The 15,885-nt window shown below is 35.4% G+C and overlaps 1 protein-coding gene across 1 annotated transcript in view; it reads left to right on the top strand.

Annotated features, from left to right (window-relative positions):
* The window catches only part of ROBO2 (roundabout guidance receptor 2), an 861,802-nt gene that overhangs the window by 458,855 nt on the left and 387,062 nt on the right, over positions 1-15,885 (top strand). Inside the window, exon 2 of the mRNA XM_032448447.1 lies at positions 10,513-10,839. Within this exon, the coding sequence (XP_032304338.1) occupies positions 10,513-10,839 (327 nt within the window). The remainder of the gene's footprint in view (positions 1-10,512; positions 10,840-15,885) is intronic.

Below are 15,885 nucleotides of genomic sequence, written 5' to 3'. Positions count from 1 at the left end.
CAAAACAAAAAAACAAAACAAAAAACAAAAGACAAAAAAAAAAAAAAAACAACAACATTGTTGCTGTTGTTCTTATGGAATCCAAAGAGCAGAAGATATCTACAAAAATGTTTTGCATCATACCTGTCAGTTCTGCAGAAATTTAGTTCACCACAGAGTACTTTTGTGGAAGGAAAAATGGTTTAATTATGTTTGAATTCTTAATTTTTTGTATTTAGAGACTAGAATGTGGTTATGTGGTTGAGAGCACATATGTGTGTATTTCTTTCTGTAATTGTTATATTTGTATACTTACATTTCTTGTGTGTGTATGCATTTTAATGTATCATGTGATCTGTAAGTAAACAATACTGAGATTATTGTTTTTATTATTGAAAATATTTAAAAAAAAAAAAAAAGGTATTCTGAAAAATTTGATTTATATCTCTAAGCAAAGAAAGTAGTAGGGTAGAGTGGGCAAGAGGTTGACATCATAGTTAGGAATCTAGCACAGATTTGTCCAACGAATGTTCCATACCATATGACATGCTTAGCAATAAAAGCCTGTGGAAAAGAAGATGAAGAGGACACAAGGTGTACAAGGTGAATATGATAGAGAATGGCTTGGCAACTACATAAGCCATTTCCTTCAGGACTTGAATGCATGTCATTTGGCCCCAAAGAGATGTACAATTCAAGCTCATCAGATGATCCCTGAATTGCTCTTTGCTTGTAGTAGGAGGGATATTGCAACCCCAATCCCCACCTAGATGTTCAGTGATAAGAAAGATGTGGAAAGTCTGACTACCAGTGAACAGTGAGACTGAGAACTTGTTTAGTACCACAGCTTTCTTTGTATCTATTGTTGCCATTTCTTCTTTCTCATTTATCAGAGGAGGTACACTCTCCTTGACCTGTTTCTTCTGATCAAAGCACCTTTAGAATCCCTTTTTTGTTACTTTTTACATCCCTCACCAAGTTCAATTCCATCTGTGCCTTGGCTTTCCTGAACCCATCTCTGCACACCCAGGCAGTGTCCTTGTACCCTTCCCAGGCCATGTGTCCTTGTTTCCACTGCTGTATGTTTCCTTCTTATCACAGTTTGAACAGCAGGTCCTTGTTTAGTCATACTGGTTTCTTGCCTTCTCTGATTTCTTATGCTGTGGGACAGAGAGCTGTTGTGCTCACTGAAGGGCATCCTTGAAATGTTGTCAGCTCTGTTCCATTCCCTTTTCCACAAAGAAAAAATTTTAGGTGATCTCCCCAAGAATTCCTTGAACAACTGGAAATTCTCTCTCCTGATTTTTAGGATCCTGATTGCTCCTTGCCAGTCTTGTATTCCTTGAGGTCACGTATTAAGCCTGGTCATGGTTGTTACAGCCTGGACGGCCTCTAGTCTTCTTTAATAGCTTGTTTATAACTTTTAAACTTAAGTAGGATTTTTCCAAACTGTACTATGTGAAGATATCTTTGTTGTATCCTGAGTAGACCAAACTTTATTGCTTCCCGTTCACCAAACTCATCTTAGATACCATCTTAGATACCTTGAGATATCTGTCCTTGCTCAACTGCAGGCTTTTATCTAGCTGTGAAATATTTCAGAATTCTACATTTCAGAGTATGGGAGAGTGCTGATGATCTCAAAGAGATTTTTATGAGTGTGAGGAAAAAGAAATCAGAAGGTCAGTTTTTTTGACTGAATTAGCAGTGTGTATTGCCTTCTGTGAATGATGTCAGAACTGTCAAGCCTATCTAAAAATGTGATCAAAATTTGCTACAGATATGTTGTGGAAAGATGATTAGCTATTAATCAGAATTAAGAAACACACAAAAATGGTGCAATGTGGAAGAAATGTTGACTTCTGTTTCAAAATACTTATCTCAAAGTTAAAGATCAAATTATTTTGGTTTTTTGTTTGTTTGTTTGTTTGTTTGTTTTTTTAAGACTTTCTGAAGACATGTTGAAACTGCTCAATTGGAGAAACAACTTCTTTGACTTTTGTGAAGTCTTTGTAATGTTTTATTTGTAAAGTTACTTTGATTTCAGTCTTACTCTGTGCACTTGCATCCTACTCTGATAGCTATTTGACTTATCCTCCTTGAAGGAATCAGGACCAGATTGTTATTTGAAAAGTAGAGGGTTTGGGTTTTTATAACAGTATCTTAAGTGTTTTTTATCTTATACCAATAGAATGTCTTCTAATGTGGAGAACGTGTGGTTATCAACCCTCTGTACAAAAATATAAAATTTAGTTGTTCCTAATTGTTTTGTTTTGTTTTTAAAATAATAATGGTGTGTGGGAATACTGGAATAATAAAAGCTTCCCTTTGACTGCCTAATAAGAAGCCATTGCTAGTTCTTCATTGCTGTGGTGATAATGTGCTAGCTGTATAATAAAGACATTTCTGTGATGTTTGCAAACAGTGTCTATTGTTTTACTGTTCCTCCCCTGACCTGGGAAAGACCTAAAAGATGTTTGGTGGAGTTGAGCATACAGTCCTGCTTAACTTTACTTGATTCTTGAATGATTCTGAAAGGCTCCCTAGGGAAGAGCTGTTTTGATTGAGCACTACTGGAAGAAAAGTGTGGAGAAAACTTTTGTCTGTTCTGCTCTTTTGTTACATTGTGTTTATGTACAATAGAATAATTTGGACAGGCAGGGACTGCTGGAGATAATCTAGCACACGTATGTATGTGTACATTTGTGCATTTCATACATCTACACATGACTTGTCTTTGCATATGTATGCTGTGTGCATTTGCATATATTCACATAAAACTTTTTATTATTTCTACTTTTTGTAATTGGATGTATTCCTCTTTTCATTTTTTTTGTTTGTTTTCTTTTCTTTTGTAAGTTTTTTTCCTTTTTCTTTTTGACACAATTATCATCTCATTTTTCAGAGCCAGTGAATGTTTATGAAATCCACACTTGAGGTCGAACAGCTATTTTTATTTAAAAGCCCGAGGTTTTTGGTTTTGGGAAAGAAAAACTATACGTAAGAGTGTGGTAGTGGTTATCTTAGTTTGTTTTTCAATTAAGTATGTAGTTGTCTGTTAGCTTCTTCCAAGGAGTGTGCCTATGGTAGATAACTGAACTCTAAACCAGACTGCTTTGCAACAGCTGAACCAATTTTCTTTCCCCGCTGAAGAGAAGTGACTTGTGTTTATAACATCTCTTTTCACCTGGGAAAAAGTGATTCATTTGCCTGCAAGTCAATATACTGTTTTTCAGGGATATTGTGATCCTATTCACTCATCTCATAAATGCCCATGAGGATCTCACACTCATAACATGCAGTGTCATAGAATGCTGTGATTTTTAAGGAGTAGGTAAGACCCTGTGAAAATATTACAAAGCACTGAGAGAAAGTAGGTAACGTGTTTGCAATCTGGGCAATACTTGTACAGTTCTGAATTAAATCTGTGTGTGAAAAGGAAGGGAGGTAGCTCTTACTATTAGCTCAGATGATTTGAGAAATAGCTCATTAGGAAACCTTAAGATGCAGTCCACACTATTAAAAACTGTGCAGCACTGTTCTGCTTATACTCTGTGTTAGCTATTTTGATTTTAAGCCTACAAAGCAGTTGAATGTTCCCAGTAGTTGAGATGTACCATTCATATATTGGTGTGTGAAAAAGAAAAATTTTGAAGAGAAGTGAATTACAATAAATTTACCTTAAGCCTGAATAACAGTTTTAGAATGTTTTTCTTGAAATAATTTCATACGAAGAATGGGGTGATTATGCTGTGGTATTGTCCATATATAAACAGCAAAAATAAAAAGTCAATGTTATGTTTGCAGTGTTTTTTTGTGATTAAAATTGATTACACCTCTCTTAGCAAAGTCACAGTATTGTACTGCAGAAACTTAATGGAATCAGACTTGCAATAAGATTTGGTCAAATATTTTTAATGACAGTTATTGATCTGTCTGTTCAGTGTTGCCTGTTCTTCTTGGCAGACATGCACTATAGGAGGAATGGCTTATCTGCAGATACATGTCCCGGGGAAGCTATGATGTGTTGGTTAATGGATTAATTTTGCTCTAAGAAAAGCTTTCAGAGGACCTTGTCAATGCTGACACAGCTTTAAACAAAAAGCTTACCTTGGAAGCAGTCATATTGTTGAGGTCTGCACCCATCTGCCAAATCTCAGGGGAGGAGGAGATATAGCAAAATACAAATCTTTGAAATGTAATCTTTATCATTTCACTTTGCCTAGAGGAATGCATCTAGGATAAGCAGCTTGATTCCAGTGCATCAGCCTGTACTCTAGTTGAGTTTTCTCATTATCTTGAATTCTTTTTACATTATCTTTTGTTCAAACTAGGATGTGACTGACTGGATCTCTGTTCAAGATCTCCGCTTGCTTTCAGTTAACTCCATGGTTAAAAGGGAAGTGAAAGCAACACACTTATTATTTCTAACAGATATGTGTAATAAATGTGTGTGATAAGTACTGCCTAATTGGAACAAGGCATATGAAGAAGCAGGAAAGTGAACAGTAACTGTCCTTCAGTAGATTTAACAAAGTAGCTTCAGGAGTGTCTGTTTTCAAGCTTAATGTTATCTCACACAGAAGTGTTAAGTGACTACATGAGGAAAAATGAACTCAGCCATGGCCACATGACAGATTCTACGTAGCCAAAAGACATAAGCAGAGGCTGTTGAGTCATGTCCATAAAACACATCACTCTTACAGTTGTGATTTTACTAACTGAATTTCAAGGCTTTTTAGTTTGTTGTTGTTGATGTTTTGTTTTTGTTTTTGTTTTGTTTGATTTTGTTTTGTTTGTCTAATTGTCTATGTACCCAAGACTATATGACAGAAAAAGGTTCCTTGAACATTAAAAATACATCTTCAGAGATGTCTTTACAGTGAAATTCAGTATATTTAGGCTTTTTCTTGCTTGTGCCTATCACTTTTTTACATGACAATATTATTCTTCTATTAGCTTTGCAGTTTAATTTACTAATAAACAAGTGTTCTGCACCATCTGTGGAAGTGTGTGTTTTTGACAAAACTCTTAAAAGGAATGCATTCAAAACATTCTCAAAAGCATGGAAGAAGCTAATTATCTCTTAGACACAACATCAATCACGTTCACCTGCAGCAGGCATAAGCTTTCAAATGGCAATATGACCACCAAAAATGGTGGATGTTTCCATATTCTGCTATTTTATAGTAAACTTTACAGTATGTCCATAAAGTTTTGTCATTGTTCAAGCATTGATTGTTTAGGACCAAATATATAATATTCTTCTTAAGCATGATCTTTCAAAACTATTGAACTGAAAATGTTTCATGCAGTACATATGTTTAAATTATTTTGGATTATTGTTAGTATTTGTACAGTAGAAGGTTATTGTTGTCTTTGTATTTTAAGGCTACATGCAAGTGTGTTAGCAGCTACGTAAGAATAGTAGGGGGTCAGAATACTAAGCAAGTACTCCATATAGTATGGAGTAGTAAGCAAGACATCTGAGTAAGTAGGTAGTATGATACACATAGTGTTAAGCAACTGTTACTTCTGCTATTGAAAGTCTAATCCCATATTTCTTTTTATGGTAGTATACATCTTCAAAATTCTAAAGAAATCAAAAGAAAGAAAAAGAAAAAGAAAAAAAAAAAAAAAGAATCTTCAGAAAGAGTATGAGAGGAGCAGTTGCCTTAGAGATCAGTTTAGGAAGAGCTTTTCAGCTTGTAGTCAGTCTGGTAGTAGAATATAAGAGGTGGAGGGATGCAAATAAATGGAATATGAAATGGCAGAATGTTGGATATTGTTGACAGGAAAGGATAAATGTAGAAAGGTAAAGGGAGAGTACTGAGAAGACTCTTGCAGGCAATTCTGCAATCTATATTATGAAATACTGTATCACAGTACTAACATTTATTAACATATTAACTGATTTTATATATGTGTATACATAATTGCTCCGCATTTACAATGAAATCATTTGCCCTTCTGGTGGATATTCTGTGCCTTTTTATTAATCCCTGTTAGCACTGTAGCCACGAACATCTTGCTGATTTACTTTAGAAATGAATTAAATCACTAGGAACTTAATCTACATTGTTGCTTTTCCTGTATGACAGCCCACTGCTTATGTAGAGAATAGGGTTAAATAGGTGAAGTCAAATTTTGATCTTGAAGTGAAGCTAATAAATTAAAACCAGAAGAGCGTGAAGTGCTATAAATGAAAATGGTTTTCCTTGAAATCTGAAAGACAGTGGCATGGGAGGACTAGAAGGTGAATTACCAAATGCCTTTTTCTGTGAAGATATGTGTATATATCACACCCACTCACCTCATTACCCTTCATGTAAGTGTGGTAAAAAAGGGTAAAATATTGACTCAGTTTTCTTGCCTACTTGTTGTTGTGTCTCTATAGTAAATCAATTTCTTTATTTGATAAAATTTGTTTGTTCTAATTTATTTAGGCTTATTTGTGTACAGAACCAACCACGCTAAATTGAAAATAAAAGATACTATGTTTATATGCAATTGATGTAGCTTTAACTGTATGATATATTGGATCTCTGAGTAAATTTGTGAAGAAGTCAGAATATCTTAGAAAAAATCTTTAAGACTTGTTGCTGATTATGAGAAATTAAATTAATCAGAACTGCAATATTGTTGAAAAAAGAATGAATGATGTCATCTTTTACTGTTTTCAGATGAGTTTTCTTGGAGGTGACTCTCAGTTCTTGTACAAGACATCTGAATGGGACTGAAGTGCCTTCAGAAACCTGCATTGCAGATTTTTTTTCTTTTCTATTTTTGTCACCTGTCCTCACTTTTTCTTTTCTTTCCATGAGTTTGATTAGAATGTATGCAAATATACAAAGTCATAAGAGAGGAAAAGATATTGGTTGGTAAATGTATTTTTCAATGGAAGTACAGCATCTGTACATCTAGTGATTAGAGCATTCTTTAGCCTTTTTGTGACTGTTTTCTTCAGGAACTTCCTCTAACTTAGCTCCAGCATGGGACTAGTCTTTGTATATTCAGTGTCTTGACCTTTATTTTGAGACTCATATTTTATTTTCTCTTCCTTAACAGTGGACTAACTTATATTTTATTATGTTTAGGAATTTCAGATATATTCTCTAGGAAATATATATATATATATATATATATATATAAGTCTGTGTTTACATATGAATATTGGTATCTACCAGTAAAGGCAAAAGTAAAATAAGATAAATGCTATTTTTTTTAATTTTTTTTTTTTTCCCCATGCAGTAATTGGAAACTTTTTATTATTTCACTGAGATAAACATTACTAGGAGGTAAATGGCTTTGAATACTATTATTATTATTATTATTAGCTGAATTAGATTTAAAATCTGTTTTTCTTAACAGATATTGTGAACAGATGCAAAACTTGCTGGTTCCTAGATTAAAGTTGAGCAACGGTGAATTAACTGATGATAAACAAGAGCAAACATTTGACGTTAGACTCTTACTTTCCTGTTTATTTGGGGAGGGGGGGGGGGGGATTAAAATATTTTAATCTGTAAAGGTGAAAAATAAATGTGTGATGTGAATCAATGCACTGATATTGCTCTATAAGTTTTCTGCTGAAAATTTACTGATTTGCTCACTTAGGACTGTCAAATTTCAAGTTCCCCTGGTTACTAATGAAATTCTCCATGAGAACCTTAGTCATGTTTTCTGTAGTGAAGGCAGTGGTAGTATTTATTGTACTTCTACAGTGTGTACATCATTTCACATCAGTCCCAAGGCCCTATGCTCTGAAAGTCTAGATATCTCTACTAATAGGTTTCTAATGAGTAGATATCAGAAGCTGCTCTGCAGGTGCTGCTTCATTCCTTACATTATCTATCTCCATTAAAAGGAAAATAAAATAATACTTTTATACATATATATATATATATATATATATACACATACACACACACACACATATATATTTATTTATTATATGTATATATTTTTATATATATATATATATATAGCTTTTTGAGGGAGAGAACATGGAATTGTGTGATATATAGTATCTTGGTTTTGGCTACTGCAGGGTCTCAGCAAATAAATAAATAAATAAAAATCAGAAATCCCAACAAGGAACTCCTTTAAGGCTATCACGTTGAGCTAATGCTGAAATTGAAAAAACATGAGGTTATTGTTAGTTTTGTGTGTGCTAGATAAAGATGACTTAGCATTGTTTTTATTATGTGTTAAAGGTATAAACATGCTCACACAATGCTAAGGTGTGTGATCAGCAGTGTTCCAGAGGAGACTGAGATTATATGTTAATTTTCTGTGCTTTTTTGCTTGATAGCATCCAGAAAGTCGTTGCACCTAATTCTTTTATAATTCCACATGCTTTTTTCCTTGTTTTTGAATTAGAGTTAATACAAGAGTATCTGATGTTGTGGCAGATGCTAGAATTGAAGTAGAATCACTGAAAGACTTTGTTTCTTAATTCTGGGCAAACTTCATAAAACATGAGATCAGGGTTTAAATATAACCCAGGGAAAACAAACAAACAAACAAACAAGCTGAACAGAGATGTGTTATGTCTTATTTTTTGTTGCCCCTTTTTGTTTATTGCTCAAGTATGAACAATGAAACATTGAAGACAGGATACTATAATAGACTTGCACATTGTTTTTTTTTTTGGTATGACTGTCTTTTTCTTAACAGAGACTTTTATCACTCTGTGAAATAATAGGCAAAAAAATGTAAGCCTAAAACTTTGTCTCTGAATTAATCGATAAAGCATATTCAAAGCTGCTCTTTTGGAGTTGTGTAATAGACAGTCATTTGCAATAACTATATGAACTTGAACATACAATGATTGTTGCAGTACTCTGAGTGTGTATTCAGGGAAGCGCTAATGCTTTCCTTTTTACAGAAGCAGCTTTGAATCAATCATAGATACTGTAGGACTTCTCCAAAGGTGTGTTTTCATCCAACAGCGTGTAACAACTAATTTGAAATCGTTACTGTCCATCATGGTAATGACTGCTTAGGGACTCTTATATTTAGAGGTTATTCACATGCTGTATGCATGCATGAGATATAAGTGTATTGGAAATCCTTGAGGGAAAAATTGAGAAGGAAACTGCATGGGTAGTTCAGGATACCAACACAGACAGCCTGCTTCATTGAATCAACTTGTCATCTTGGATAAATCGTGGTTCCTTCTCTCTACAGAAAGGGGAAGAGAAATACTTTCTGGTCTGTTAGTTCATGGGGTTAATGATATTCCTGTTTCTTCTAATTAAGGTTGTATTTGTAACAGTATCTGGGGCAGGGGAGTCATAGTGAAAGAACAGAAATTTAGCTAGGAAAACACCATCTGAAACAGTCATTTTCAGGCATGTAGACAGTGACTACCTGCCAGAAAAAGAGCCAGTGGAGTCAGGTTTTTGGCTGTGTCTTTTAAACAGCATATCCTTTTAGAGTAACTGTTGGTGCTCAGTTCAGATTTGAAGGAAGGAGTCTACTGATCTCCATGGTTGAATTGTGTTTATTTTTTTCATAGAATCATAGAACGGCCTGGATTGAAAAGGACCACAATGATCATCTAGTTTCAACCCCCCAAAAATCCATATATCAGAGGGGTGTGTGATATGATCCCTCCCTCCAAACATAGTCTTAGCCTCTCCTTGTTGATGGACATAGTCTTTGCTGCCCGCATTTCAGCCCTCTCTTGAGCACAGATACTCGATAGTCTGATGTAAATGTTAGTTTTGTGATATACATGAGTACCAAAGAGGAAGAATTAGTCCTTTTATGACCTGAGGTGAGGCTTTCAATTGGGCTTTGTAAGGTGGAGGCTTTAATTATTTGTTGGAGAAAGCCATTTTCAAAGGGTTCTCTTTAGAATGTAGTGCTTGAACTTCTGAACATTACTGCTAAATGTTAGTGTAAGAAAATGACTTCATATTTCAGGTCTTTCATTTCTTATTACAAATTTTATTACTTTTCACCATCTGCTTGTTATAATATAGTCAGATCTTCCAGTGTTCTCTGAGAAAAATTAAGAAACACTTAGTCTTGATGTTCTTGCTTGTAACGTTGGGATTTTCTTCACACAACTAACTGGTGTTGCTTTTTTTCCTTCATAATAAGGAATTAATTTGGTAGATATGTAGAGAAATATACATATATGTATAGGTGTCTCAGTGTTTGGCTTTTAGTACTGTGAAATTTATAGCCTTTGTAATTTCTGTACTGTTGTGCATGAAGTCATAGTCTAAAAATACTTTTTACCTGCAAACTCTCCTGATTGGTTTTGAATGTCTTCTTGATAGGAACAGTGGAAATAAATACTTCTCTGTGTGTGTGCATGCGTGTGTGTCAAGGTTTATATGGTACAGTCTCTGATACCAGGTGAAAAACAAAGAAACAATATAATCTGTGGATGGATTGTCTTTTTCTGTGCAATTGCTTTGAAAATGTTGGTGACACTGAAAGAGTTTGTGAGATGGTTTTGTGAAGCCAAAGGGGAAAATATATTATCCTTCACTCCACCCATTTCTTTGTCTCTAGGATCCCGTCTTCGCCAGGAGGACTTTCCACCACGGATTGTTGAGCATCCTTCAGATGTCATAGTCTCTAAAGGAGAACCAACAACCCTGAACTGTAAAGCTGAAGGACGGCCGACTCCTACTATTGAATGGTACAAAGATGGAGAGCGAGTGGAAACTGACAAAGATGATCCTCGCTCCCACCGTATGCTGCTGCCTAGTGGATCTTTATTTTTCTTACGTATTGTGCATGGACGCAGGAGTAAACCTGATGAAGGAAGTTATGTTTGCGTAGCAAGGAACTATCTTGGAGAAGCTGTGAGTCGCAATGCATCTCTGGAAGTGGCATGTGAGTAAAGCTTTGTATGATTAGCACAGTGTAAAACTTCATAGTTACTTTTATATTGCTATCCAGTGCTTGCACACGTTGAGCAGTTTGGGAGATAAACATAGATAAGGATGCCATTTTGTCTTTAGCTGTATCTCTTAGTCAAGGCATTTATACATGCATTTATTCAGTAGCAGTGACCATACAGAATGTGATTTATATAGAAGTACAGTTCTAGCCAATGTGTAATCATGATTGGCACAAACATGGACGAAGGCTAATCTTCCTCTAAAGAATAATGTAATTTCTAAATTATGACTAAAGTTGGTTACGCTGAAACTAATGTGGAAAAATACCTATCATTTAATATAAGGTGCACTGTCTGTTTCTCTTTATTTAGTCATCTGTTACCTCAACAAGAATAGACAGCTTCTTGGTGTCTCATGTTCTGTAGTGCTGGAAACCTCAATGTGTGCTCCTCTATCATAAATTTGATATAGGCCTCATTCATTATGTGAATGGCAAGTGAAATTGTTGGCCATTTCTCATGTCTTCCAAGGCACTCTTATTCTTTATCAATTCTCTTTGTCTTAAAAGAGAAGTCATCACATTTCTTACAGACACCACCCAGCATGCATGATCTGCTTCTAGTAGAGTTAGCAAACACATTCATTACAGTCATAGAGCAACCAGGCTCACCATACATAAAATGTAACATTTTGCTTGTTTAGTAATTTTTGCTTCTTGGTTGTATGGGTTGGAAATTTTTATTTTATATATATATATATATATATATTTAGTATCGACAAAGCATAGCTGTATTTCTTTGCATAATTGTGTGTTTTAGTATAATTATATATATACTTATATATTTATTACTATAATTTAGTATAATTAAATTTTGTTCTCCTGCTGGTCTTTAATTTTCCCCTCACAGTTCTACACTTGGGATTAATTTCAGCAAAATTTGTTTGACTGAATTAGGGCTTCAGCACAAACTTTCATCACTTAGTTGGTAGAGAATGGATTTAAGAACATACAAAAAACACATGGTGGCCTAAAAAAATAGAGGTAGAAAAAAGCAAATTTTGTTTGTGATGCAGTTTGGGACTTTTGTAGCTATTGTGATTTGATCTTTAGTTTTCAGTCTTTTCATAAATTGCAGAAAATGACATTCTTGAATTAATTAAATGTCGTCATAGACCAAGTAGAACAGACCTGTTCACAGCCTTTTCCTTGTTACAACCTAGGTTAAGAACTCTTTTAAGGAAAAATAAAATCAGGTTTGTTTGAGCCACTAATGTGTATCTGATGATAGAGGCATCATAATATTACTCATTGTAGGTAGGTATTTAGGAACTGAGAAGGTGACCAGTTAAGAAAAGTTGAATGCTGGGTGAGTATGAATAGAGATAAAATTTAGCTGGATCATTCCTATGTTTGTATACATGTTGGTTTTTGTTTTTGTTTTGTTTTTTTTTAAAGCTATCTATTGAGAAACCCTGTGTGAGAGACATAAACATTTTGAAATCTTTGATAATCATCTTGAGATTCAGAAATCTCCTGTTGATGCTCAGAACACTGTTAAAGTTATGCTTTGAGTTATCAAACTTATGTAATTATTTTGGAATTCAGATGTGCTCTATGTTCTATCTGTTTTCAATGATCCCTAATTCAGTGGCTGCTGTGAGACTCTTGTTACATCTCCAGTCTTTGGCGTCATTTCTTTAACCACTATAACTGATGGCAGGTCATGCATGAACTGCATGTGAGACAGTATGAAACCTTAATAATATCAGGTTTCATTGTCAGGAGGATCATAGAACATGAAACTTTAGATCTGAAACTATAGCTAAACTTTCTGCAATAGCAACATGCACCTGACACCACATTTTTTTATTGTTTTCATAGCTTTGAAATTTAACTGACTGAATTTTCCAGTTAAACGGTTTAGCAGTCTAAGGCAGGCATTCTGTTTCCACTTAGATTAAACAGTGCTTTGTCTTTCCTTGAGCCATACCATGATTATGATTACAGGAAGGTATGTTCAAAGAAAAAAACCTCAAGCTGTAATCATTTGTTAAATTTTAGAGATCCTCTTGTTTTATGCTCACTGGTTACAAAAGCATATGGCAATGTTAGAGGAGTATCAAAAGAAGCCTGTGGATACCCCAACTGCTCAATTTTCCTTGATTTTGAGACTTTTGTCTATAAATTAAGTTTTAAAGTGTCTTTTAGAGAACAGCTATTTCTAATGTCAGCATTTCTGGACTGAAAAAGGTGGGCAAGCCTGTAACAGGACATGTGCACGCTTGGGAAATGAGTTGTTGCTGACAGCCTGTTGTCAGCAGTGAGTCCTCATTCTCCTGTTTTCCACACTTCCAAGGGCAGTGAGTTGCCTGGATGCCAGGGCCCTGTCTGAGGGAACTGAGACAGCCACATGCAATCAGAGTTTCCTTCTGCTATCTCTAATGGTGTTGAAAACTGCTCTTTCCACACTGAGCTAAGCTGTTTTCATCACCAGAGAAAAGGTGATTGTCCTTTGCTGACAACAGGGTTTTGGATTACTAGATAGCTGCAGGTGGCCTCAAATTGAGCTATTAGAGAAAAACTTCTGCTTTTTACAGGTCTAAAGTGCTTGAATCTGCTATTTTAGTGGAAAAATCAGCAATTGTTTTACTTTCCTCATTATATTGTCATTTCACGCTAATGCACACTTGGAACGTTAGAATTTGGTATGAAGAAATATTTTGGCATTTTCTGTACCTGCTAACCGTGGTCATGCTTATGCTATTACATTAATTTTGATTCATTCTTCTACCTTTCCTTTTTTTTCCCTTCCATGGTCACCTGGCACAAAAGCACCAAAACTGAAAATCTTCTGATGTACCCATTAGACAGAAGAAAAAGCTTAAGTGAAATTCAGTTCAGTCATGTAGTGATTTCAGAGCACAGAAAGTGGCCCATCTTGAATGTAATCACTTTGCCCCTGGGTTCTGAAGTGATTTTTACTAGTCACTGAGGTGCCTGAGCTCTTTTTTTATGAAGGAGCAGTTAACATCTTTCCCAAGCATGATGAATTTAGATGTCAGTCCACCCAAAGGATTTAAATCTGCTTTTAAATCCATGCCTATTGAAAGTACGTGCATACAGTTAAAGGGAAATGTTTGTATCTATTTAGATACGTAATCAGAAAAGTAGACCCATTGAATTGTAGAATATTCACAGAAAATATCTCAAAGATCTGTGAGGAACTTTGATCTGAGCAGCTACTTAAAGAACATCCTTACCATAGAGAACATGCTTTAAGAACTGTTTGTAATTTTAAGGAGTGTTTATTCCAGAGGATATTGAGGGAGACACAGGTGTTTGTATCATAAGGCATAGTTTGGGCTAGACATGATGTATTCTGTTTCATTCTTCTTAAATTCATCAGTCAGTGGTGTGTTTTGTTAGGGTCACTTCCCCTTCCCCTTCCCCTTCCCCTTCCCCTTCCCCTTCCCCTTCCCCTTCCCCTTCCCCTTCCCACTTCCCCTTCCCTTCCTCCCCATTCCCCTTCCCCTTCCCCTTCCCCCCTTCCCCTTCCCCTTCCCCTTCCCCTTTTCTTATTGTTTCTCAAACTGTAGAAGATAATTCTAATGCTAGCAACAGAACCATTTTTTCACTGTGATAAATTCTTATGTAGTTTTTATGTCTTATGATTCAATCATTGCAAATAAATGGTCTAGTCCTAAAACATTTAAATGAATCTTATTCAAAATAGTAGGACTTTTTTTTTTTTTTTTCCCATTTAAATGTTGCAGTTTTTTTAAACAAAACTGAACCAGGATGGAGTTACTAGAAATATCTTAGCAGCAAAACTTTCTTGGGAGTTTTAGAAAAGGAAGTTAATCTTATTTTTATGAAATTGCTTTAATTCTTGAAAATCATTCTTGAAAACTTCCAGTTTTAAAATAAAGGCGTGTTTTTTTTACAGTGTATGAATTGACGTGACTGAACCAGTGCGGTGGTGTTTTCCAGTGGGACTATCAAGAGATAGAGATAGGATTTCAATCCCCAGCAATGGGGCGCCACATGTAAGCAACAGAAAGAGCATGAGGGGTCCTCACTCTGAGTCACCAGCCTCTGATCCAGCCTGAGTCAGCGGCAGCCCCTAGGGAGAGCAGCTGTAGCCCCAGGTGTTAAATATGTGACAGCAGCTTGATCTATCGACCGCTGTAAGAGGGGACTTCGGCCTAAATGAAAATTCATGAAAAATTGATGAAGTCCCCAGATTATTTTTTTTCCTCTTTTCCTTTTTCGCTGCTGTGCCAACGCAGCAAGGAGAGATTAAATGAGGTGTTGAACGCTTTAGTGGCAAGGAGGTTGCGGTTCAAAGGTCAGAAGGTCAAGGTAGGGGAAGAAAAGACCAATTTTCTACCTTACTTTCTTTTAAAAGAAAATACTAGGCTTTTCAGATTAGCTAGGATCTACTTCCATTTTAATATAAAAATCCATTTTAATATAAGAATAATGCTTGGGAATATTCACAAATAAGATTCTTTTCTGCATGCGTTGGCAAAGGGTAGAAGGGTGTGGGTTGCTGCTAATAGAAAACAGTGGAAGACTTGGCTTCATAATTCAATTGGAGAACCAGAAATAGATTTAATTTTGTGATGGCAGTGTAAATTTGGGTTTCCATCTTTCCGAATCCATGCTTGAACTGAAGTCATTTGGAGAAAGGTCTTGCATTATTTATATGTCACAGATTGCTTGAATAGCAGGCTTTGAAACACTTTCCAAACATAATGATCTTGTTTATGTTAAATTTGAAACTGAATTATGTTTTATCTTTAACAAGAGAGGTTATAGTAATACACTGAATTTAGTGTGAGGAGTCACAGGTGTACTCCAAAGCAATTGTAGGCCACATCTTACACATGGGAGAGAGTAATTTTACAAATAAAACTAGTGTGTTGTAGTACTAAGCGAATAAAGGCTGGAAGATATGAAATGCATGCTATGCAATCATCTCTGCACCACGAAGCTAATGACAATTTGCAGCAACATCTGCAAAAGGCTACAATG

Source organism: Coturnix japonica, chromosome 1, assembly GCF_001577835.2.
Source record: "Coturnix japonica isolate 7356 chromosome 1, Coturnix japonica 2.1, whole genome shotgun sequence".
Lineage (NCBI taxonomy): Eukaryota > Metazoa > Chordata > Aves > Galliformes > Phasianidae > Coturnix > Coturnix japonica.
The sequence above is the reverse complement of the archived record's forward strand: the minus strand, read 5'-3'. Positions and strand labels throughout refer to the sequence as shown.